At 56.8% G+C, this 23,025-nt stretch overlaps 4 protein-coding genes across 4 annotated transcripts; 1 reads left to right on the top strand and 3 right to left on the bottom strand.

Annotated features, from left to right (window-relative positions):
- Window positions 1-168: 168 nt before the first annotated feature.
- HRG_06132 (uncharacterized protein) lies at window positions 169-2,572 on the bottom strand (the record flags this gene model as incomplete). Its single annotated transcript, XM_044864603.1, has 6 exons — window positions 169-452; window positions 537-701; window positions 751-1,523; window positions 1,581-1,706; window positions 1,779-2,385; window positions 2,431-2,572. 6 exons carry the CDS (start codon window positions 2,570-2,572, stop codon window positions 169-171), a joined length of 2,097 nt encoding a protein of 698 aa, XP_044721135.1.
- A 1,578-nt stretch (window positions 2,573-4,150) lies between these two features.
- HRG_06133 (sodium/hydrogen exchanger family domain-containing protein) lies at window positions 4,151-7,044 on the top strand (the record flags this gene model as incomplete). The annotated part of the gene is made up of 4 exons (XM_044864604.1): window positions 4,151-4,756; window positions 4,825-4,924; window positions 4,998-5,560; window positions 5,683-7,044. 4 exons carry the CDS (start codon window positions 4,151-4,153, stop codon window positions 7,042-7,044), a joined length of 2,631 nt encoding a protein of 876 aa, XP_044721136.1.
- A 2,248-nt stretch (window positions 7,045-9,292) lies between these two features.
- HRG_06134 (ATP-dependent DNA helicase PIF1) lies at window positions 9,293-14,500 on the bottom strand (the record flags this gene model as incomplete). The annotated part of the gene is made up of 6 exons (XM_044864605.1): window positions 9,293-9,698; window positions 10,019-10,679; window positions 10,798-11,021; window positions 11,074-12,768; window positions 13,103-13,323; window positions 13,370-14,500. 6 exons carry the CDS (start codon window positions 14,498-14,500, stop codon window positions 9,293-9,295), a joined length of 4,338 nt encoding a protein of 1,445 aa, XP_044721137.1.
- A 1,520-nt stretch (window positions 14,501-16,020) lies between these two features.
- On the bottom strand, window positions 16,021-20,545 carry HRG_06135 (PIF1-like helicase domain-containing protein; the record flags this gene model as incomplete). Its single annotated transcript, XM_044864606.1, has 5 exons — window positions 16,021-18,343; window positions 18,398-18,516; window positions 18,571-18,947; window positions 18,997-20,090; window positions 20,442-20,545. 5 exons carry the CDS (start codon window positions 20,543-20,545, stop codon window positions 16,021-16,023), a joined length of 4,017 nt encoding a protein of 1,338 aa, XP_044721138.1.
- Between the last annotated feature and the right edge of the window lie 2,480 nt (window positions 20,546-23,025).

Here is a 23,025-nt window from a genome sequence, read left to right on the forward strand (position 1 = left end):
GGAGGGCTCGGAAGGAAGAACCTTTCGTCTCTTCATTCCTCAAGGCAAAGTGAGGATGACCATTGGCGTGTTGCACGTAACTTCTAGTAGCTGTTGTTGAGTCGTTGACCATTGCCTTACTAATCGAGTGCAAACTTCATGGTTTTTCTGATGACTGCTGACTGCAGGCTACGTCCCTAGTACCTTCTTGTCCTTCTGTGCTTCCCGAATAATGTCCTTCATTGTTCGATATAGTTCCGGCGCCGGCTTCTTCCACCTCTCACCGTTCGGAAATACCTTCCTCCTCAACCTATTGACCCATGGAATCAATGCCTGGTAGTATGGCGTGAAAACTTCCTCTGAAGTTCTGAGGAAATCGTCCTCGTCATCAATTACGCCCTTTTTGGACCGAACCAGCTGGTTATCGCTTTGGTAATTCCAGCTCTCAAACTCAGTAGCTCCAACGTCTTTGCCTGGCCCGTTGTAGTGAACACAAATCCAAAAAATCACCCAAAAGAATGATTCAAGGTCGTGCATGAAGGAATGCTGCTCGTTGCCTAGCAGTGCCCCGATGGCCATGAATGCCCTTGTACCGGTCTTCCCTTTTGCTCCCGAGGCACCTTCTCGTTGGGCTTTAATGGCGAGGTCAAGGTCGATCAGGAAAGCTCGCCGGGAGGGGTTTTCATCGTCCTCATTGATCATGAGGTTGTTGATGGAGATGTCTGTGGAGAAAGTCCGCTTTGTACAACGATTGGTGACCTTCTATGCAACCCTCCAGCGCGGCAAGCATGGCCACGGGTGAGCTTGCATTGTATATCGGCTTTCCATAGTCGCGAAGAATGACCCGCCGATGTACACGATTTGGCTGGGCTTCGACACTTGCCTTGACTGGAGATGTCGAACCGGATCGTTTGCTCGGCGGCAGGATGGCGTCAGTTTCGCTGGACGGTCGCTTCACGCCGGCGCCGCTGCTTTGCCCTTTGCGCGACATACTGGACGCGCTCGCACTTGATGGCAATATCGCACGTTCCGATCGATAATTCGTAGCTTTGGTAATGTCCAGTCCCTTTCGAACATTGTTTTGGACGTCGTCATCCGCACAGCGGACGCGAACGTTCCCGTGGTGGTAGTATCGGGCAACATTGATGACGCCTTTCTCAGTCGCTTCTTGGACAAGTATACCCTCTTCGTCACGGTCCGTGTACTGCCAGGAGTCCTTAATAACAAGCGGCGTCTGGGGGTCTTCTTTGCGATGTGCTTTCCAACAGATTGTCGCCCGGCCAGCAATGCACCGTGCTCGCTTCATGACATCATCAATGATGAGACGCTCTGTTTTGCCGTTTCGTTCGATCTCGATGTACTGCTGGCCGCCGGATATTATCATTGTAGGGTCAAACCCAAGCATCCCCTTGTTCATCCGCAGAAATCCCAGGATTGCCGTCACAAACTGCAGCCCACCATACTTCTTGTTGATGTCGAATTGTTCGGAGGCGATCCCCCCAAGCCGGTCAAACTCCCATACCCTCATAAGAGATCCGCAGAGACTAAAGCCCAAGACGAAGCGACGGGTGTCTTGAGCCGCGAATACCTCTCTCGCATACCTTGCGAGATCAATCCATGCAATCGATGCTGTGTCGGCCTTCGGGTTGCTTTTCAGTTCGCCAGCAACGAGAATGTGGGACCAACGATATCTCAAATCCTCAGAATTAGGATTATATGTGATGTCGCTATTGACGAAGCTAATATCCATACTGCGCTTGCCTGTAGAGCCAACTAGTGGTGTCCTCGGCTGCGCCAACAGCTTTCGCCGAGCCGCGGGAGAAATCCGGTCGCCTGCGAATTCTTCCAGCTTCGGGATTAGGCCGCCAAACCAAGTCAGCACGTCGCTCTCTTTGGCGCATGCCGGCCATCCACTCCACCCGTCCTTGAAGAGTGGATTGTCGCCTTCTGTGCATCTGCGGAAGACTGCCTCAGAGACCATGTCGAGGTCTGGCACGTCTCCAAAGAAGGCTTTGTGGAAATGGGGAAGCCCGACATAGAGATGTTCGAGCTCCAACTTGAGGATTGGGTCGACATTCTGGCGGCATTCTGACGAGTTCACGAGGCCGCTCGTGTTCTGACTCAATGGCGTTTGTTGGATCGACGAGAGTATCGGTCGGGGAGGCGGGGTGGATTCGGTGACGGCGCTGTAGACTTGGTCCCAGATCTCATTGTCAGGCCGCTTTTTGAGGACTGCGTCGAAGAGGGGCCGGATACGATCGAAGTCGAAGTCATCGGAGTCGACGGCAGAATTCAGTTTCAGAAGGTCGGTACGGAGCGTGCCACTGCCTATCTTCGAGCGCAGGTGACGAAGGGCAGGCAGAATTTGGAGTGCTGAGAGAAGATTGAACACAATATCCTGCACATCTGCACACAAGTCAGAAGAAATCCCTGTATTCTGGCCAGACGTACCTTGTCGGTCAAGCCGATCTAGTATGTCCGAGTGTGGCAGGCTCCGATCTTCACAAGTCGAGCTGAACGAAGCAAGGAAGGCGTCGAGACCATTCCCAATAGGATATTTCTTGATGAGCTCCGACCGATTCTGATCTGCCATGGCGGCTGGCCTCGTCCGTGATGTCGTGGAAGGATTTGCGCGTCGTGGCGCGTTCCGATCGGTCGATGAGTGAAGGGAAATCGTTCAGCGCAACCCTTCGCAGCCCAGCGCCTTGGAGAAACCCGACCCGACGAGTCTGACGGAAAAACAAGTTCCGAACACAGCGGACCAATCAAAACTCGGATATCTTAGTATCCCTTTGAGTGCCGCAGTGAGCACGCAGGCACGGGACCCACATTACGTAGCTACATGTAAATTTCAGCCCAGGTCCGGCGGCTAATGCTAATGCTATTTATTACGCCCGGAGGGAGTCCCGGCGGCCAATACATGGGCGCCCGGGTGCGCCACTAAGAACCGCAGACTGTCATTGGCCCATGAACACACACACGTATGGATCTCGTCACCGCCCACTTTGCTCTCACCCCGGCCCAAGCGTCACGAGGATAAGCGAAGACAAGAGAGCCGAGCACGCGTTGGACGAGTGGTTATGCATGACCAGGTCCTTGTGATGGCCACGTCCCGGACGGTCCCGCCATGGTCTCGGGTCGACTTGGCGGCTGCTCAGGCTAGGCGATGCCATCGTGGATGCATGCGCCAGAGAGTAGAGACGAGTGTTTCCGTCTCTCTATTTCTGATTAAGGTTGTTTGTTCACCCTGCCATCAACTCAACAGGACTCTGCTGCGGGTCGTCCACGTGGGTCCCAAGACACGGTGTGGTTTGTTGCACCGGCACGTGAAACTGAGTCAAATCAGGCCTGCCGCTCTGCGGCCGTTTCTCTGCGGGGAGCCAATGAATGGGGTGGGGGCTGCTGTTGGTCCTGGTGTCTGCCGACGGGCGCTGCCAACGATTTGGCCCTACAGTACCGGGCATACAGTGTGCTTGCCGGCTTCTATCTGCAGTGATACCGTCGCATGCGTGCAGGCAGAGGCCCTCTGGCGGGCCACGAACCCAGCCTCGCCGTCCTGTACCGTACCGTCCGCATCCAAGCATCGTCAGGCTGAGCGGCGGCGGCGTCTGACTGTGGACATGAGAAGCCCTCGACCAACAGCGCCGGCCTTCTCCGGCTGGGAATCATCTGGCGGCGTGGGTCTGCAAAGCGTTCTCGACCCTTTTCCCCGGCCTGTTTCGCGCCTTCAGGCCAAAAGCACCCTGATCGCCTGGACTCGCGGGAGGTTTAGGGTCGTCGCCACTGCAGCCCCGAGCTTATCGTCATCCCCTGTTGGCCACGCATCCACGCTAACAGCAAAACGCCAACAGGGCTAAGTGGGCTTCGAACCCTCTCAGAGACCCTCTCAGCGCCTCTCTTCATCTCGTGTTGGCTGCAACAATTCAGCATGCCGCGGAACCCGCGCCCGCCAGAAACAACACAAGAGGGGAACGGGTGCCTCTCTCTCCCCATCCTCCTCCTCCTCCTCCTCCTCCTCCTCCTTGCCCCGCTTCGCCTCCACCCTCCTCCCCCGGATTCGACTCCTGGCGGCCTCACCTCTGCTACTGGCGCCTGGACGCCTCTCCATCTCCTCACAGGTAGTCGCCGCCGGCCCAGCCTCTCCTGCTCCTCTGCCTCCGCATCGACCACAATGCGGCTCCCACGCATTCTCCGTCTGGCCACGGCCGTCGCCATGGCCAGGCTTCTGCCCGCCGCCCGAGCAGCCGGAGCAGCCAATGCCACCGACGGTAACAGGGCTACTCCCCAGGGCGGTATCCTCGAAGGCGCCAACCCGTCCAAATACGATCCCAGCAACCCCATCATCCTCTTCATCATCCAGGTCTGCCTCATCGTCATCGTCTGCCATGCCCTCCATTGGCCCCTCGCAAAGATTCGACAGCCCCGTGTCATCGCAGAGGTTGTCGGCGGCATCATCCTCGGCCCCTCCGTCATGGGCCGAATCCCTGGTTTCCGCGAAGCCATCTTCCCCGCCGCCTCACTGCCTAACCTCAATTTAGTCGCCAACCTCGGTCTCGTCCTTTACCTCTTCCTCATCGGCCTCGAGACCGATGTCCGCTTTCTAGCCCGCAACTGGCGCGTTGCAACCTCCGTCGCCTTTGCCGGCCTCGCCCTTCCCTTTGGCATTGGCTGTGCTCTCGCTTGGGGCGTCTACAACGCCTTTCGCGATGATGGTTCCCTTACGCCCATCCGCTTCAGCGTCTACATGCTCTTCATTGGAATTGCCGTCGCCATTACCGTGCGTTTATTCTCGACCCTGATCCTCGTTGCCCAGTAGGCCCTTTTGCTCATCTTCCTCTTCTCCAGGCTTTCCCCGTCTTGTGCCGCATCCTCACCGAACTGAAACTGCTCGACACCTCGGTCGGTGTCATTACGCTCTCGGCCGGTGTGGCCAACGACGTCGTGGGTAAGTTTGTCACGCACTCTTCCCCCATTGTCTCCTGTCTCCCACGTGCAAATGCTAACGAATGCGACTCCAGGCTGGGTGTTGCTGGCGCTCTGCGTCGCCCTCGTGAATGCCGGCACTGGCCTCACCGCCCTCTGGATCCTACTCTGCTGTCTCGGCTTCATGCTGCTGCTCACCTTTACTGTGAAGCCTGCCTTGATATGGCTGCTCCGCCGCACCGGGAGCATCGAAAATGACCCCTCTCAGAGCGTCATCTCCCTCATCCTCCTCATTGCCCTCGCCTCCTCCTTCTTCACCGGCATCATCGGCGTCCATCCTATCTTTGGCAGCTTCATGGCCGGCCTCATTCTTCCCCGCGAAAATAGGTTCAACATTCGCGTCACGGAGAAGCTCGAAGATCTCATCGGTGCAATCTTCCTACCCCTCTACTTCACCCTCTCCGGCCTCAACACCAACTTGGGCCTGCTGGACTCGGGAACCGCTTGGGGCTACGTCTTTGCCACCACCTTTGCCGCCTTCTTCACCAAGATCATTGGCGCCGCCCTAGCGGCTCGTGCCAATGGGCTGGTGTGGCGCGAGTCCTTTACCATTGGCGTGCTAATGAGCTGCAAGGGCCTCGTCGAGCTTATTGTGCTGGTGAGTCTTGTTCTTTATTCTCGCAAGGAATGTTGAGGAGGAGGCTGTCCAAACTTTTGGTGTCGGACTCCTCGCTTTTCACAATGCGACGAGTGACCATGAACTGACCGACAATCGCGCAGAATATTGGCCTCCAAGCAAAGATCCTCAGCACGCGCACTTTCACCATCTTCGTCGTCATGGCGCTCCTCACCACATTTGCCACGACCCCCATTGTCTCCTACCTCTACCCGCCCTGGTACCAGATCAAGATTGCGGCCTGGAAGCGCGGCGAGATTGACTGGGACACGGGCGCGCCCCTCCCCTCGTCCGACTCGGACGACAGCAGCCAGCAGAAGTCGGGCTCTGTGCAGCGGGTGAGTCGCATGCTTGCCTACATTCGCCTCGACAGCATGCCCGCCCTGCTCAACCTCGTGTCCCTCTTCGGCGGGCCCGAGCCGGCGTCGACGGCATCGGAGCAGACAACGAACTCGGCCAACCCCAAGGGCCCCGATGTCTCTGCCGGCTCAACCGACGGCCCCCGGAGACCCGTCTGGGTGCACGGCATGCGCCTGCTGCAGCTGACGGACCGCGACTCGTCCGTCATGACGGTGTCCCAGGTGGCCGACTACAGCCGTCATGACCCAGTAGTCAACACGTTCCGCACCGTCGGCCAGCTCCACAACCTGGCCATGTCGGGCGAGGTGGCCGTCATGCCGGAGGGGCGCTTCGCCGAGGCCCTCGTCAGCAAAGCGGCCACCATGGCGTCGGATCTGCTCCTCATCCCCTGGAGCGAGACGGGCGGCATGGGCGACTCGCCCATCCTGTCGTCGGCCACTGTCGCGGACCGCATGGCGTCGACGTACAGCGCCTTTGTCCGGTCCATCCTCGACTCGCGTGACCGCAACGTCGGCGTCTTCTTCTCCCGCACCGACGATGCCGACGCCATCGCCGACGCCGCCACAAAGGGGTCCGGCCGCGCTCCTCTCTCCCGCAAGTACTCGTTTGGCGTCCAGGGCGACGACGTCCCCGCCGCTGCCCTGCCCACCAAGCCTTACAACATCTTCCTCGCTTACTTTGGCGGCCACGACGACAAGCTGGCCCTGCGCCTCGTCCTGCAGCTCTGCGTGCAGTCCAAAGCCACCGCAACCATTGTGCGCATCTCGGAGACTTCTCACCTCTTGGAAACGGCCAAGTCCTCGCTCTCGACCGACACGGCCTCGCGCGTCAAGTTCGAGACGAGTTCGGGCCCCACCACGGTCGAGGACCTGCTGCAGCTCGCCCAGCCCGCGTCCGGGCGGCCGCACACGCCCGGCCCCAAGGCCTCGACCCTCGTCGTCGTCGGCCGTAGCAGCGGCGCCCAGCTCGACCAGGGCAAGGCCGGTCGCGCGGCGCGCGAGGACCTCGTCGGCTGCCTCGGCCGCGTCGCGGGCCACTTTGTCGCGGGCGGCTTGCGAGCAGACTTGCTCGTCGTGCAGGCCAAGCAGAGCGCCGAGGCGAGCTAATTCGCTAATGATCAACGGATGTTTGCTGTATCATGACGGGACAGGCTCTACCATGATGCTTTGCATGGTGCCCTCCTGTTCCCTTGCTTGTATACTCTCCCTCTACGAAGGTGGCGATCAAAGGAATTTCAACCTCTTGAGGTCACAAGGGCCCCCTGCCACCGTATTACCTAGCGCTTACATACTGTAGAACAAAGAGCTACCATACCCCACCCCCCTTTCGGTAGCACAATTGAACAAATCCCCACCAAAAGTCTTAATATTTCACTTACACCAATTCCAGCCAACTTTGAATATATTCGCAAGTCGTCACTTGAAGCAGATAGAGAATTGACCGAATTCTACTTTTTGGAGGTTAAATGTTTGTACAGGGCTGTGTGGTCTGTGCGTACCTTGCACGCGAAATTACCATCCAGCCCCCTAATCTCCCTCTGCCTCTTGACGGTGATTCTTCTCGTTATTCCTCCACCACATGGCCAAAATGACCTCAAAACGGCCTCGGAGTATTTATACAGAGGATAGAATGGCAAATGCGATAATAGATGTCACAAAAAACGGCTTGTCGCAGTACCACGCCGCCCAAAAGCATAATGTTGACGTGGGCGTGAACGCGAGCAATCAACGACTCTTCGGTAGGCGTAAGCTCGGGCAACCGGGCCGGCACAGGGCCAAAGTCGAGCTGATTATCCGCAGAGAAGAAATACGGCTCGCCGGGGCCGCGTTTCGCATCCTTTCGATAGCAACGCGCACAAATGCCGTCGGTATCGATCTTCAACTGAAACCAACTCTCTTGGCATCGACTGCAAAACTGCATTTGGTCATTGTCCAGCTTTGTCCTGAACTCGCGGAGGGTGGTCTTGTCGCGGTCAGTCAAGGCGCAAGCGTCGAGGTCGCCATTCCACGCCGGATCTTGTGGGTGAAATACCGCCGACTGTTCAGTTGGAATCATCACCGGGCTCCGAACACGTCGTGGCGGCCTCGACGGTCGAGTTTGCCTTCGAGATTGTCTCGGCCGCCCTCCTGTACCGGGGGCAGGACCACGGCGGCCACGCCTTGGCTGTGCCGAATGCTGCCGCATGCGATGGCGAAGAGGGCTTCCATCCACGTACCATGCTTACCCCCCCTTCTGCTCACCCCCCCCCCCCTTATGCTCCGCAAAAATGTTGCCGCTCCATACAAAGGGGGTGGTTATCCGTACAACACATTTTGGTAAATGTACAACAGAAAGTGGAGTAAACGTGGCTTGGGTGTACCTAATACATGGCCAAAGGTCGTAGGCATGCAGGCATAGCACTTACACAAGGCCACACAGGCAGAGGTTGCAAGGCCATAACAGCCAGACGTTGTGAAGCCTGCAGAGTGTTGCAAGGCTATACAAGAAGAGGGCACACAAGCAGAGGCCATACAAATCAGGCGGCTTGCAGCCTCACAAGGCTATGCCTTGAGGAACGAAGAGACGAAAGGATCCTTCTTCCGATTATATATATATATATATATATATATATATATACTTCCGATTATATATATATATACAGGAGACCGGCCCCTTCCAGGGTCCGCCAATGCCTTGAGGAACGGACTAAAGCATTAGTTGGCCGGCGGCAAGTATCAACGCGCCCGGCAGTGCTAAAGGACCCCCGTTCCCGAACTTGGTCAGTATGCCTATCTTTCGCAACCCTAATTCTCGTACATTCGTCTCGTTTCTACGGCCAAGTTCTTAAGTCTCTGCATTCCATCAACTATGGCCTGATCCAGCCCATTGCCAATGAAATCATGCTGTCTCACGGGACCGAGAAGCTTGATGCCCCGAAGCGTAGTGCACCTGGACAGTTGCACATAGAGGCTCGTAAAATTGCATTTGGAGGGTTCCCCATTGGTCACACGATTTCCACGTAGCTCCAAAGTACTTCGACGAACGTTTTACCCTGGGCCTTGTAATCGGTAAGAACAAACGCTGGTGCCACGGGTAATCCACGTCGTGTGCATCTTGCTGACAAGAATTTGAAGTGAGAGTTAGTCGAATCGAGCGTATGTGACATGGGTCGGATGAGCACGGTCCCCAACGGCAGGGACGGTATCGCCAACGTTTTCGTCTCTTGAGACTGCAGAAGAATGCCTAGCGGTGGCCCGAAGTGGATTGTCACGTCATCTGCCAAGTAGTATCCTGGGTGATTGGGATCGAGTATAACGTCCACGGCAGTAAACTCGGCTCCGTTGACAACTTTCAAGCCAGTATAGATGTTCTTGTTCACAACCACCGGCATACCTTGGGCGTAGAAAAGACACCAGGGACTTTGCAGACAGAGTCATCACCTTGTCCAATGGTTTGTGCTATGATGTTTGGAGAAAGCGTGCCGTTGCGCCAGGTGTGAGTCGAGATAAAGATACGGATATGTTGCTTGTTGAAGCGCGCCCAGCCTACGACAGCTTCCATGTTGAGGGCCCAGCGGGTGCGGTTCAGCGGCGTTATAGCACGCAAACCATTGTCGAAGGTGATTTGGGAGCGTCCTACAATGTTGGCGTTGAGCAAGTCGAGGTCTTGCCGTGTCTGCCGCCCGTCACGAACTCGATCCAGGAGTGCGCCGAGTTGGGGATCGTCGCGTGCCCGGACCTGGTCTTCGAGGAGCACAACGGTTTTGAACAGATGCCACAATCTACAGCCGCTATGGTGAGAGACGGTCGCTTGTCGCAGAGGTGCCTGGGTTCCGTCCGGCGGTCTATTGATCAGGAGGCTTGTTTCCCGCACAGGGGCGAACTGGTAGAAGTCTCCCATCAGCAGAACTACAGGCATCCCACCAAATGGCTCGTCCGGACAGTCACGGAGTGCCTGGAGATGACGACTGACGTTGTGCAGAGTGGCCCCCCCAAGCATACTGACCTCGTCAATCACGAGTACCAGCTTCTGTTTCCAGATCCATTTCTTCGCCTCCGAGAAAGGGGAGGCGGTTTGTTTGGATCGCGATGGGAATCTAACCCACAGGCCGAGTGGATCGTCGTGCCGCCAATCTGGGCCGCCGAACTGCCCGATGTGCCGGTTATCTGCAGAAGATGTGGCTGGTTTCTCGCCGCGAACACGTCCTTCAGGGCATCGATGATCCTCGACTTTCCCGTGCCACCCGGCCCGCCGGTATACTGGAGATGTTGGCCAGCTGAGTCCGGATTAGCCGTATACCTGTCTAGAAATGCGCAAACGAGTTGAAGGGCCATGGTCTGTAGATAGTTCAGTGTGAAGGTGGCTGCGGTGGTGTGCCCCATCTCCGCGAAGCTAGTCGCCGGAGTGACGTCAACGAGCATTCGAGGGCCTTGTTCATTGAGGTCACTGCCTGTGAGCGCAGCGGCGGTGTCCATATCGCCGTAGCGAGCTAGGGTATCGTCGATGTCGGCGCCATTCGTGGATAGTACGGTGCCCTGAGAACCACCCTCGATGTCGTCCAGCATTCGAAGATGCAACAGGTCTTGGGCCTTGGCTGCTGCTTGGACATCATCTCGAGATAATATTGGGAATTGGCACAAGGTGTCGCCTTGGTCGTGGGGTATATTGAGGTACAGATCCTCCTGACGTTGGACAAAGGGTTGTCCTCCAGCGAGGTTCCCCTTACGCACGTCGCGTATTAGATCCAAGAGGACGAGGAGTCCTTTGTGGCGTCAGTATTTTGCACGGAATTCCGCAAAATCTGGAGTAGAGCTGTGTAAGCCTGATGTTGAGCCATCGCTGGAGGCTCATCCTCGTAGTGGCCGTCGTCCAGTGGGTACTCAACGTCAATTGTGTCGTCACCTCCGATCGACTGGCCCAGAGCTTCGTGTCTTTACGCGCGTCTTCGGCAGACTTTCTCAAAAGACAAATGTTGGAGACATGGAAACGGAGGCGGGGACAAAGCCCGGCCCGATGCCTCGTCCATATGTCGGTTATATCGCCTTGGCTTTCAGAAACGAAGTTTTCCCAAGGGACGAATAACGCCAAATGTAGGACCGAATTTCTGCACAGGCTGTCAGACGGGGCCAAAATGTTGCTGGGGGGTTAGAGCGTACCGCTTAATATACACTGGGTGATCGTCCTCATGGTCGTCGCTGATGTATCCTTGGAAGATCGGGACGGCGTACTGGTCTGGCCGTCGAAGCTTTTGCATCCAGCCGTCACAGTCGGAATCCTGCCCATCGAGAAAATGTGAGTCGTCTTCACTCCGACTTTTTCGACGCATCAAATGAATCATTGACATATAGTCGTACAGGCATAGGTCTCGTAGAACATGGCCCCGGTACGCGTACGCGTCCAGGTATAAAAGGGTTCGCCCTCCTTGCCTCAGACGGATTGTCTCCGGGGGCTGTTCAGCGTCCGTCAGCTCGCCGGCCTGATGGCGGAGATGTGCCCATAGCCGAAAGATTGCCCAATAGAGCGCCGTCAGGTTCAGGAAAGACCAATGCGGCACGTTGGTAAAGTCGGTGTCATATCCAAGGAGATGGTAACAGACCTCTACGGCCGAGAGTTGTCGCTCGGAGAAGATCCGATTTGCCGTTCTCATCAGGAATTGACGGCTTTCATTCAATACTGCCTGCTGCCTGTCGTCGGGCAGGGTGGGATCTGGTGCGCGAGACGTCGGACGACCGGCTTCGCGAAGTTGGCGGGCAACCTCGGCGGCAAGAGCAATGCGTTTCCACATCGGCGTATCCAGTTTGGTGGCGTAGTTCGTGATGTAGTACACCATGGCCAGGCCCTTGGTTTTGGTCAAGATCATCGAGACGTCATGGTTATGACGAAGGCCGACCGCCAATGACTTGTTATACCGATTGACGAGTGGATGGTTGCGCCGGATCTGAAGCAAGCCGTCCTCTGTGAACCCTGTCTCGTCGACGATCTTCCACGGTGCTTTGAAGCGGCAGGCCGTCCGTCTCTGTGGATCTGCACCCTGTTCAACGATCCCCTTCAGAGAATACTTGAGGCAGGTGTACGTGTGGGAGTGCACTTGGCAACAGTACGCGATGAAGTTGGATTCGTCTTCGAAGGCCGCAGTGAGAGCCGAGGTGCTGGTCATGACCTCCTCCACGGGATGGATGGGCTTCCTCTGTTGTCGCAGGGTTTTTCCAGCATCTTCATCTAAACACTCGTGAAAGACAGAGTCTACGTACCGGGTCACTTGGGCACGGTATCCTTCTTCCGCAGGATTGGCCATATCGTCTACCAGGTTCGGTAACCGCATGTTGCCGTCCAGCCAGAGGAGTCCATGTAAGTGGAGGCTGCCTCGCTCGTTCGTTTCCACCGTGGCGTAGTAGTGGCTAATCTTTCCAAAGATCGATTCCTGGCCCGTGTTCACGTACTTGTCAAAGAATAAGGATATTTCTCGGTGGAAGAAGATGGCCGAGCTAACCGGATCCATGGTGCTGAGGGCGATTCTGTCGTACCTTTCACGGAGATCGGCTAAAAGCTCCATTGCAGAGTCATAATCGTGCAGCCTATGAATGGCAAGTTTCATCTTTATCGGATTATTAATGTCGTTGGGACTGATGGTAATCCAAACTGCAGGCATACCGGCCCAAATGTTAACAGCTTGTATCTTCCTCCGCATAAGCAAACGGGATTCGTTCGAGAGCGGCTGTGCGTGGCCAAAAATCGACAGCTCGCGAAGCAAGACCGATATGTCAGGGTCCGACGTGGTCCTTGCCTCCCGCATCTCCGCCTCGGCTCTCTTCAGTCGGTCCTCGTTCAAGTTCGCATACGCTTGCTCGAGCCTGTGGAAGGAATCTTTAGCGACACGAACCATGCTGATGCGGCGGTTGGAGGAGCGAAGGAGGGTGTTGAATACTAAGAAACAAAAGACAGGATGGGTGGCAAATCGGCCTCCGTGCCGTCGCAATACGTATCTGGCCCAGTAATTAAGCGAGTGATTCGGACGACGGTCGGCAACAACGCTTTGTCGGCTGTGACTCGAGTCGCCCTTTGATTTCGGGCCACCCTTCGGAAATGTTCGAGGAAGAAATCTTCGTGCAAGTTGTCTGCAAAATCCGCACCACGCTCTACTCGGACAAACGGCTGGTCTCCGCAGTTTGGACCTGCATAACGCACGGCACAGAGTTGCCATGTCGATCCGGATTGGCGTTGACGATGTCGGCCAGAAACGACAGTTTATCGGTCTCGGCGAAGGCAGCCGGTCCATTGAGAGGAAACATGCCGGAAGCAGACATCTCACAGACGGCGTCAACTTCCAGGCCGATGGCAGCCGAGTCGGGGACAAGAGTCGCCGGCTCACCAGGGATGGTTGAGTCTGCTCGGGGACAGAGTACGATCTAAATCGCAGGATTCAGCCGCAAAAGTGGGGTTGATCGAGTTCACCAGTTCATCGATGCTTCTGAAGCTGTTTTCCAAGCCTCGATCAGTGTCCGGGACTATGTGGTCCGTTTGTGTCTTCTCAACGGTCGACGGTTCCTCCCTTCGCATGCGGTCCATGATGACGGTCGGAACAGTGGAGCCGTCGGCATACTGCCAGCCATCTATCTCTGCTTGGTTAATTGCGATATCCTCGTAGAGCGGGTTGTTCCTTTGCAGCCATGCCAGGGCAGCTGCCACTCGAGATTTGCGCACTTGAAGCAGGTGTCTGACGTCTGCGGAGCCAGGCTTGCCCGGACCGCTCCAAGAGACGTGGATGTTCTCAATGGCCTGCAGTAAGGGATGAGGAAGAACCGTGGCCACAAGATCATCCACTTTGTTCGGGAAGACGACGATGTGTCCTTTCACGTGCTTGCGGTAGCTGATTCCCGAACGGGTCTTGTTGTCGACCGTGAACTTGGTGATATAGCCAAAAGGTGCATGCAGGGCAATGAGTCTCTCTTCAACGGGGGAGAGGTCATCAAGCTCTTCGGGGTACCGATGTTCGCAACCGATGGCCATGTTGTTGACCGAGCAGGCTTTGGGCAGCCGTCCACTGTCGAAGCCGGCGCGACACTCGCGGCACACGTCAACTCTGGCGCCCTCGTGTGACGGAAGGCACGCGCCACACTCTTGGACAGTCTTGGTCGCCTGCAGCATGGAGGGCGACAAGCGATCCCTCCACTGTATGGTGGCGAGTTCGCAAGGCGGTGTCTTCCTATAGCAGAAGACGCAGTGGGAAACCGGCAACGTCCGTTCCTCGGTAAACGCTTGGTAGAAAGATTTAGCAGCCTCTACCTGGAGGGCAACCGGAACTTCGTTGCACCAGGATCTTGTCGATGATGCCTGCTCCTTGACGCGGAAAGTGGCGTTGTAGTGATGCAGTATGGATTCGACAGAGTCTCGTTGAAGTTGAACGGTTTCTCGCATCGGCCGGGGTCTTTTGGGGAGCGCCTTGGCTGCGTCGGCGGCGGAGTGAGGCGCTTGCTCTTGTCTAGGTCGTTTCGGTGATGGAGTGGCGGGCGGCGGCGTCTGTGCAGCAAATCGGGATTGAGCTTCACGGCGGCGGGTTCGGTCTTCGGCGCGCTGGCGGTCCATATCTCGCAAGACACGGAGGATCTCATCGTGGGGGACTCTGGCAAGCGGTGAAGGGCGTTGTAAGGACCGGCGCCGATAGGACGCCTGCGATTCAAGATCCTCAAGGTGCGGTGAACCTCTTCGGGTGCGACAGTGGCTGGGTGTTCTCGCGGCATGGTGCTGCGAACGAGAGCTGGGACGAAGTGGGAGGAATGATCTGCTATGGCGCCCAGCAAGAATCCGGCGTTGGAAGATCAGAGGGCTCACGGAGTGCGTAGGTCAGGGTCAAGACCCTTGGTCCCGCTGGTTGGTAGAAGAATGGCGGTCACGAAGTGAGGGGCGAGCCGCCGACCGGCCGGAGCATGGCCGGAGCGGTCAGGCGGCCCGGGGAGAGGGGCCGGAGCGGGCAGCAGGAAGCAGTGGCTCTGTTTGGCCGGAAGTAGGTGGCAGTGAAGAGTGGCTGGGGAGCGCACGGGGCACCATGCGGTCCGTGTTTACGGAAGGGGCGGAAGGAAGAGCCTTTCGTTCCTCAAGGCATACAGGAGACCGACCCCTTGCAGGGTCCGCCAATGCCTTGAGGAACGGGACTGAAGCATTCGGTTTGGTTTGACACTGACAAGTCTGTTGAAAGGAAAGATGAGGCTTGCTCCCGATAGTGTGGCTGCTTGGACGCCGTTTTACCCCGCCACAACACGATAGGCTTAGGGCGGGGTAAGGACGTAATGGAGCCTTTTCAGGAGCCATCATCTTGAAGGTCGAAGGAGTCCGAACCGTTGCGAATTATGCAGTGAAGGGTAACAATTTGTCAAGAATCGACCCAATGCCTCCGATTGATTACTCAAAGTGGGACAACATCGACACCGATTCGGAGCCAGAGACATCGCCCCAGCAAGCGCCAGCGGCAAACCCACCCGCCGGCCACGCATGCCTCGCCGCCGATGGGTACGTCAGGTTTGAGGGAAACGCACAGCAAGTCGGGGCATGTCGAAGCTGTCATTGTCCGATGCGAGGCCGAGAAACGCAAGTTTCCCCTCTGGTCTGCCACTACAATCCCTGCGAATCATGATATGTTTTCGCAGTCGGTGCCCTCCGTCCCAGCGCTCATCGAGGTCCCGCTGGTCCTCTATCGGACGGGGACTCAGTCCGTCAACGAGGCAGACCTCGACAACCAGATTGCTACGTACCTCAATATTGATGCCGACTCCGGGTTTGCACCTCCAGAATGGCAGTCACAAGTTGGCACCGTCGTGGTCGCGCGCAAGGACAGGAGGCCATTTTATCCGCAGCATCTTGAAGGAGTGTGGATGTTCTGCGACCATATCCTCGACCTGTTCGGGGAAGGAGAAGGGCCGCCGAGATGGCTTTACAGCCACCAGGCGTTCGAGAAATGGTGGGTAAATTATTGTGAGGAGCAAAAGCGCTTACGTCCTGGGAAGGGAGGGGAGCGAGATCCGGATGATTGGCGTGCGGCCCGGTCACCTTATCAGGTGTGACTCTTCCACGCACGAAAAGGCGTACATGAACGATCGGATTGACCAGTGTCACTGCTTTTCTAAATCGCCACCCTCATATGCCCGTCTCGTTTGCGCCGCCAAGTTTGTGAGTCTGCGCATTCCATCAAGCATGGCTCGATCTAGCGTATTGTCAATAAAATCCTGGTATCTCACGGGACTGAGGAGTTTGATGCCATGGAGCGTAGTACACCTGGACAGTTGAACATAGAGGCTCGTGAAATCGCATTTGGAGGGTTCGCCATTGGTCAGACGATTTCCACGCAGCTCCAAGAGTACTTCTACAAACGTTTTACCCTGAGATTTATAGTCAGTGAGGACGAACGCTGGCGCAACGGGTAATCCACGTCGTGTGCATCTTGCCGACAAGAATTTGAAGTGAGAGCTAGTCGAATCGAGCGTATGCGACATGGGTCGGATGAGCACTGTCCCGACCGGGAGGGACGGTATCGCCAAGGCTTTCGTCTCCTCGGACTGCAGAAGAATGCCGAGCGGTGGCCCGAAGTGGATGGTCACGTCATCTGCCAAGCAGTATCCCGGGTGATTGGGATCGATTATCACGTCCACGGCGGTAAAGTCGGCCCCATTCACAACCTTCAGGCCAGTGTAGATGTTCTTGTTCACAACCACGGGCATGCCCTGGGCGTAGAAGAAGACGCCGGGGACTTTGCAGGCAGAGTCGTCGCCTTGTCCGATGGTTCGCGCTACGATGTCTGAAGAAAGCGCGCCGCTACGCCAGGTGTGAGTCGAGACAAAGATACGGATATGCCGCTGGTTGAAGCGCGCCCAGCCCACAACAGCTTCCATGTTGAGGGCCCACCGGGTGCGGTTCAGCGGCGTTATAGCGCGCAAACCATCGTGGAAGGTGATTTGCGAGCGTCCTACAATGTTGGCATTGAGCAAGCTCAGATCTTCATGGGTCTGGCGCCCGTTACGAACTCGATCCAGGAGTGCACGGAGTTGGGGATCGTTGCGTGCGCGGACTTGGTCTTCGAGGAGCACCACGATTTTGAACAGATGCCACAATCTGCAGCCGCTGTGGTGAGAGATGGTGGCTTGTCGCAGGGGGGTCTCTGTTCGGTCCGGCGGTCTGATGATCAGTAGGCTTGTCTCCCGCACGGGGGCGAACTGGTAGAAGTCTCCCATCAGTAGAACGACAGGCATGCCACCAAACGGTTCGTCCGGACAGTCACGGAGCGCCTGCAGGTGGCGACTGACGTTGTGCAGAGTGGCTCCTCCCAGCATACTGACCTCGTCAATCACGAGCACCAGCTTCTGTCTCCATACCCACTTCTTCGCCTCCGAGAAGGGGGGAGGCGGCTTGTTTGGATCGCGATGGGAATCTAACCCACAGGCCGAGTGGATCGTCGTGCCGCCAATCTGGGCCGCCGAACTGCCCGATGTGCCGGTTATCTGCAGAAGATGTGGCTGGTTCCTCGCCGCGAACACGTCCTTCAGGGCATCGATAATCCTCGACTTTCCCGTGCCACCCGGCCCGCCGGTGTATTGAAGATGCTGACCGGCTGAGTCCGGGTTGGCAGTATACTTGTCCAGAAACAGGCAAACGAGTTGAAGGGCCATGGTCTGTAGATAGTTCAGTGTAAAGCTGGCCGCGGTGGTGTGTCCCATCTCCGCGAAGCTAGTTGCCGGACTGACATCGACAAGCATCCGAGGGCCTTGTTCATTGAGGTCGCTGCCCGGGAGCGCAGCAGCGGACTCCGTATCGCCGTAGCGAGCTAGGGTATCGTCGACGTCGGCGCCATCCGCGGAAAGCATGGTCCCCTGAGAACCACTCTCAATGTCGTCAAGCATCCGAAGATGCATTAGCTGTTGGGCCTTGGCCGCTGCTTGGACATCGTCTCGAGATATTGGAAATTGGCACAAGGCATCACCTTGATCATGGGGTATATTCCGGTACAAATCCTCCTGACGTTGCACCAAAGGTTGCTCCTCTTCCGCCGGGTTCTCCTCGCACAGATCGCGTATTAAGCCTCCAAGGACGGGTGAGTCTTTCGTGGCGTCCGTGTGCTGCACGGCATTTCGCAAAATCTGGAGTAGAGCTCTGTAGGCCTGACGATGAGCCATCGCTGGAGGCTCCTCCTCGTAGCGGCCATCGTCAAGTGGGTACTCGACGTCAATTGTGTCGTCACCCTCCGATCGACTGGCCCAGAGCTTCGCGTCTTTACGCGCATCCTCGGCAGACTTTCTCAAAAGACAAATGTTGGAGACGTAGAAACGGAGGCGGGGACAAAGCCGCGCTCGATGCGTCGTCCATATGTCGGTTATATCGCCTAGGCTCTCAGAAATGAAGTTTTCCCAAGGGACGAATAACGCCAAATGTAGGACAGAATTTCTGCACAGGCCGTCAGACGGAGCCAAAACGGTGCCGGGGGGGGTTAGAGAGTACCGCTTAATATACACTGGGTGATCGTCGTCATGGTCGTCGCTGATGTATCCTTGGAAGATCGGGACGGCGTACTGGTCGGGCCGTCGAAGCTTTTGCATCCAGCCGTCACAGTCGGAATCCTGCCCATCGAGAAAAATGTGAGATTCATCTTCACTCCGACCCTTTCGACGCACCAAGTGAACCATTGACATATAGTCATACAGGCATAAGTCCCGTAGAACATGGCCCCGGTAGGCGTACGCATCTAAGCATAGAAGCGTTCGCCCTCCTTGCCTCAGAGGGATGGTCTCCGGGGGCTGTTCAGCGTCCGTCAGCTCACCGGCCTGGTGGCGGAGATGTGCCCATAGCCGAAAGATTGTCCAGTAGAGGGCCGTCAAGTTCAGGAACGACCAATGCGGCACGTTGGTAAAGTCGGTGTCATATCCAAGGTGGTAACAGACCTCGACGGCCGAGAGTTGTCGCTCGGAGAAGATCCGATTTGCCGTTCTCATCAGGAACTGACGGCTCTTGTTTAAAACTCCCTGCTGCCTGTCGTCGGGCAGGGTGGGATCTGGCGCGCGACACCTCGCACCACCGGCTTCGCGGAGTTGGCGGGCAACCTCGGTGGCGAGCAATGCGCTTCCACATCGGCGTATCCAGTTTGGTGGCGTAGTTCGTGATGTAGTACACCATGGCCAGGCCCTTGGTTTTGGTCAAGATCATCGAGACGTCGTGATTATGACGAAGGCCGACCGCCAGTGACTTGTTGTACCGGTTGACGAGCGGATGGTTGCGCCGGATCTGAAGCAAGCCATCCTCTGTGAACCCTGTCTCGTCGACGATCTTCCACGGTGCTTTGAAGCGGCAGGCCGTCCGTCCCTGTGGATCCGCACCCTGTTCGGCAACCCCCTTCAGAGAATACTTGAGGCAGGTGTACGTGTGGGAGTGCACTTGGCAACAGTACGCGACGAAGTTGGATTCGTCTTCGAAGGCCGCAGTGAGAGCCGAGGTGCTGGTCATGATCTCCCCCACAGGATGGATGGGCTTCCTCTGTTGTCGCACGGCTTTTCCGGCATCTTCATCTAGACACTCGTGAAACACAGAGTCTACGTATCGGATCACTTGGGCACGATATGCTTCTTCCGCGGGGTTGGCCATGTCGTCCATCAGGTTCGGCAGTCGCATGTTGCCGTCCAGCCAGAGGAGTCCATGCAAGTGGAGGCTGCCTCGCTCGTTCGTTTCCACCGTGGCGTAGTAGTGGCTGATCTTCCCGAAGATCGATTCCTGGCCTGTGTTCACGTATTTGTCAAAGAATAGAGATATTTCTCGGTGGAAGAAAATGGCCGAGCTGACCGGATCCATGGTGCTGAGGGCGATTCTATCGTACCTTTCACGGAGATCGGCCAAAAGTCCCTTTGCAGACTCATAATCGTGGAGCCTATGAATGGCAAGCCTCATCTTTACCGGATTATTAATGTCGTTAGGATTGATGGTAATCCAGATTGCAGGCATACCGGCGCGGATGTCCAGAGCTTGTATCTTCCTCCGCATAAGCAAACGGGATTCGTTCGAGAGCGGCTGTGCATGTCCAAAAATCGACAGCTCGCGAAGCAAGACCGATACGTCGGGGTCCGACGTAGTCCTCGTCTCCCGCATCTCCGCCTCGGCTCTCTTCAGTCGGTCCTCGGTCAAGTTCGCATAGGCTTGCTCAAGTCTGTGGAAGGAATCTTTAGCGACACGGGCCATGCTGATGCGGCGGTTGGAGGAGCGAAGGAGGGTGTTGAATACTAAGAAACAAAAGACAGGATGGGTGGCGAATCGGCCTCCATGCCGTTGCAATACGTATCTGGCCCAGTAATTAAGAGAGTGATTCGGTGACGGTCGACACCATCGCTTTGTCGGCTGTGACTCGAGTCGCACTTCGATTTCGGGCCGCCCTTCCCACGGAAAAAGCTTCGGAAATGTTCGAGGGAAGAAATCTTCGTGTAGGTTGTCTGCGAAATCCGCACCACGCTCTACTCGGACAAATGGCTGATCTCCCGTAGTTTGGACCTGCATAACGCACGGCACAGAGTTGCCATGTCGAACCGGATTGGCGTTGACGATATCAGCCAGAAACGACAGCTTATCGGTATCCGCGAAGGCAGCCGGTCCGTCGAGGGGAAACATGCCGGACGTAGACGTCTCACAGACGGTGTCAACTTCCAGGCCGATGACAGCCGAGTCGGGGACAAGAGTCGCCGGCTCACCAGGGGATGGTTGAGTCTGCTCAGTGGACAGAGTACAGTCTAAATCGCAAGATTCAGCCGCAAGAGTGGGATTAATCGAGTTCACCAGTTCATCGATGCTTCTGAAGTTGTTTTCTCCAAGCCTCGATCAGTGTCCGGGACTATGTGGTCCGTTTGTGTCTTCTCAACGGTCGACGGTTCCTCCCTTCGCATGCGGTCCATGATGACGGTCGGAACAGTGGAGCCGTCGGCATACTGCCAGCCGTCCATCTCTGCTTGGTTAATTGCGATATCCTCGTAGAGCGGGTTGTTCCTTTGCAGCCATGCCAGGGCAGCTGCCACTCGAGATTTGCGCACCTGAAGCAGGTGTCTGACGTCTGCGGAGCCAGGCCTACCCGAACCGCTCCAAGAGACGTGGATGTTCTCAATGGCCTGCAGCAAGGGATGAGGTAGAACCGTGGCCACCAGATCGTCAACCTTGTTCGGAAAGACGACGATATGTCCCTTCACGTGCTTGCGGTAACTGATTCCCGAACGGGTCTTGTTGTCGACCGTGAACTTGGTGATATAGCCAAAAGGCGCATGCAGGGCAATCAGTCTCTCTTCGACGGGAGAGAGGTCATCAAGCTCGTCGGGGTACCGATGCTCACAACCGATGGCCATGTTGTTGACCGAGCAGGCCTTGGGCAGGCGTCCACGGTCGAAGCTGACGCGACACTCGCGGCAAACGTCAACTCCTGCGCGCTCGTGCGGCGGAAGGCAAGCGTCACACGTCTGGATAGTCCTGGTCGCCTGCAGCAGGGAGGGCGACAATCGACCCCTCCACGGCATGATCGAGAGCTCGCAAGGCGGGGTCTTCCTGTAGCAGAAGACGCAGTGGGAAATCGGCAACGTCCTCTCGTCCGTGAACGCTTGGTAGAACGATTTGGTAGCCGCTACCTGAAGGGCAAGTGGAACTTCGTCGCACCAGGATCTTGTTGATGACGCCTGCTCTTTGGCGCGGAAAGCGGCGTTATAGTGATATAGAGTAGACCTGACAGAGTCTCGTTGATCTTGAACGGATTCTCGCGTGGGTCGGGGCCTCGTGGGGGGGCGCCTAGGCCGCGTGGGCGGCGGAGAACGAACCGTTTGCTCCGCTCTAGGTCTACTCGGCGACGGGGAGGCTGGTTGCTGCGGGTGCCTTTCGAGGGACCGCCTTGGCTGCGTCGGAGGCGGAGTAGGTGCTTGCTCTTCTCTAGGTCGTTTCGGTGATGGAGTGGGCGGCGGCTGCGTGTGTCTTTTAGGGGGGCGCCTTGGCTGCGTTCGGGGTGGAGTGGAAGGTGCTTGCTCTTCTCCAAGTCGTCTCGGGGATGGATTAGTTGGCGGTTGCGCTTGAGCGGTATATTTGTATTGAGCTTCACGGTGGCGGGTTCGGTCTTCAGCGCGCTGGCGGTCGATATCTTGCAAGACGCGGAGGATCTCGTCGTGGGGAACTCTGACAAGCGGTGAACGGCGCCGACGGGACCTGTGCGATTCAAGATCCCCCAAGGTGCGCCTAACCTCTTCGGGCGAAACCGTGACTGGCTGTTCTCGCGGCATCGTGCACGGGGACAAAAAAAAAGGAGCAGTTACCGGCGGCCGGCCGGGAGTAAGAATCCGGCGAGGAAGATATGGACCGGAGCGGGCAGCAGGAAGAAGGGGGCCCGGAGCGGGCCGCAGGTGGCGGTGAAAGTGGCTGGTGGGCACGGAGCGGCATGCGGTCCGTGCGTAGGGGGGGTGGAAGGTTTGCGGGGGAAAGAGGCGGAAGAAAGATCCTTTCGTCACGTCGTTCCTCGTTCCTCAAGGCATATATATATATATTACATATATATTTGGACCTGTGCGATTCAAGATCCCCCAAGGTGCGCCTAACCTCTTCGGGCGAAACCGTGACTGGCTGTTCTCGCGGCATCGTGCACGGGGACAAAAAAAAAGGAGCAGTTACCGGCGGCCGGCCGGGAGTAAGAATCCGGCGAGGAAGATATGGACCGGAGCGGGCAGCAGGAAGAAGGTGGGCCCGGAGCGGGCCGCAGGTGGCGGTGAAAGTGGCTGGTGGGCACGGAGCGGCATGCGGTCCGTGCGTAGGGGGGGTGGAAGGTTTGCGGGGGAAAGAGGCGGAAGAAAAGATCCTTTCGTCACGTCGTTCCTCGTTCCTCAAGGCATACAGGAGACCGGCCCCTTCCAGGGTCCGCCAATGCCTTGAGGAACGGGACGAGAGTTGGGCATAGCCGAGCGCGAGCATTCGGGTTGTTTTTATAAAAACAAGTCTGTTGGAGAAGAGAGGTGGTAGTGCGGCTGCTTGGACCCGCTACAGCACCTTACCTGTTCACAAATGAGCTTCAAATTGATTCAGCCTCTTCACACAAGCAACCTTCAACGAATTGGTCATCGGAATTAGGTCAT

This window comes from Hirsutella rhossiliensis, assembly GCF_020360975.1.
Source record: "Hirsutella rhossiliensis strain HR02 chromosome Unknown scaffold00005, whole genome shotgun sequence".
In the NCBI taxonomy this organism is placed as follows: Eukaryota; Fungi; Ascomycota; class Sordariomycetes; order Hypocreales; family Ophiocordycipitaceae; genus Hirsutella; species Hirsutella rhossiliensis.